Consider the following 1,390-nt stretch of genomic DNA (forward strand, 5'->3'; position numbering starts at 1 on the left):
GGGGGTCCCACTGGTGCCCCCCCCAGCCCAGAGACCCCAACAGAGACCCAGAGCTGAGCTGTTTATTGGGGTGCACTGGGGGGCACAGAGGCCCCAAGCCCAGGGGATGGGGGGGCACAGAGACCCCCCCCCGGGCACTGCAGGGACACAGACACCCCTGGGGAGGGGTTTGGGGTGGGGGAGGACCCCCCAGCCCCGTGCTGGGGTCACAGGCGGGTATTTACAAGCAGCCACTGGGACCTGCAGGGCAGGGGGGTCCCAAGGCCAGGGGGTGGCGGGGGGAGGTCCCAGGGGGGTCCCTGGGGGGGTCCCCAGGACTCTGTCACTTCTGGAGCCGCTTGATGCGGGCGTCGATGTCGGCGAAGTTGTCCTCCACAATGGCCAGGTTGTCCTTCATCGTCTTCTGCACCTGGGGGGACACGGGCGGGACGGGGGTCACGGGGGGTCATGGGGGGGGAACAGGACTGGGAGGGGGCTGTGGGGGCTCCGGGGGGGTCCCACCTCTGCCAGCAGCGCCGCGTTGTCCTTGAGGGCCCCCGCGACGTCCTGCTGGGTCGTGTCCAGCTGCACCAGCACCTGCCCGAACTGGGCGGCTGCGGGGGGGACACACACCTGAGTGTGGGGGAGGGACACAGAGGGACGGGACCCCCCCCCGGCGCCCCCAGAGCCCCCCCCAGGGCTCACCCTGCTCGTGCAGGTCCCGCAGGGTCACCAGGCGCTGAACCACGTCGGGCAGGGCCGAGGCCACCGAGTCCCAGCGCTGCAGCGTCTCGTACAGCTGCTGGATCTGGGGGGACGGGGGGTCAGCACAGACTGGGGGGGGTCAGCACAAACTGGGGGGGTCAGTATAGCATGGGGGGGGGTCAGCACAGCCCGGAGGGGGTCAGCACAGACTGGGGGGGTCAGTATAGCATGGGGGTGTCAGCACAGCCCGGGGGGGTCAGTATAGCATGGGGGGGCTCAGCACAGCCCGGGGGGGGTCAGCACACATTGGGAGGGTCAGTATAGCTGTGGGGGGGTCAGCACAGCCCGGGGGGGGTCAGCAAAGACTGGGGGGGGTCAGCATGGCCCAGGGGGGGTCAGTATGGCCCTGAGGGGGTCAGTACAGCTCTGGGGGGTCAGCACAGCTCTAGGGGGTCACTACAGCTCTGGGGGGTCAGTACAGCTCTAGGGGGGTCAGTACAGCTCTGAGAGGGTCAGTATAGCATGGGGGGGGCAGTACAGCTCCGGGGGGTCAGTACAGCTCTGGAGGGGTAAGTACAGCTCTGGAGGGGTCAGTATAGCATAGGGGGGGCAGCACAGCTCTGGAGGGGTCAGTACAGCTCTGGGGGGTCAGTACAGCTCTGGAGGGGTCAGTACAGCTCTGGGGGGTCAGTATAGCCCAGGGGGT

The 1,390-nt window shown here is 68.6% G+C and overlaps 1 protein-coding gene across 1 annotated transcript; it reads right to left on the reverse strand.

Moving 5' to 3' along the window:
• Positions 1 to 46: 46 nt before the first annotated feature.
• On the reverse strand, positions 47 to 813 carry LOC113942558 (dynactin subunit 2-like; the record flags this gene model as incomplete). Its single annotated transcript, XM_027633664.1, has 3 exons — positions 47 to 409; positions 502 to 593; positions 685 to 813. Coding segments are annotated over 3 exons (308 nt in total), but the record flags the coding sequence as incomplete, so codon positions are not given.
• Between the last annotated feature and the right edge of the window lie 577 nt (positions 814 to 1,390).

Source organism: Corapipo altera, unplaced genomic scaffold, assembly GCF_003945725.1.
Source record: "Corapipo altera isolate COAL_440 unplaced genomic scaffold, ASM394572v1 59276, whole genome shotgun sequence".
Classification (NCBI taxonomy): domain Eukaryota; kingdom Metazoa; phylum Chordata; class Aves; order Passeriformes; family Pipridae; genus Corapipo; species Corapipo altera.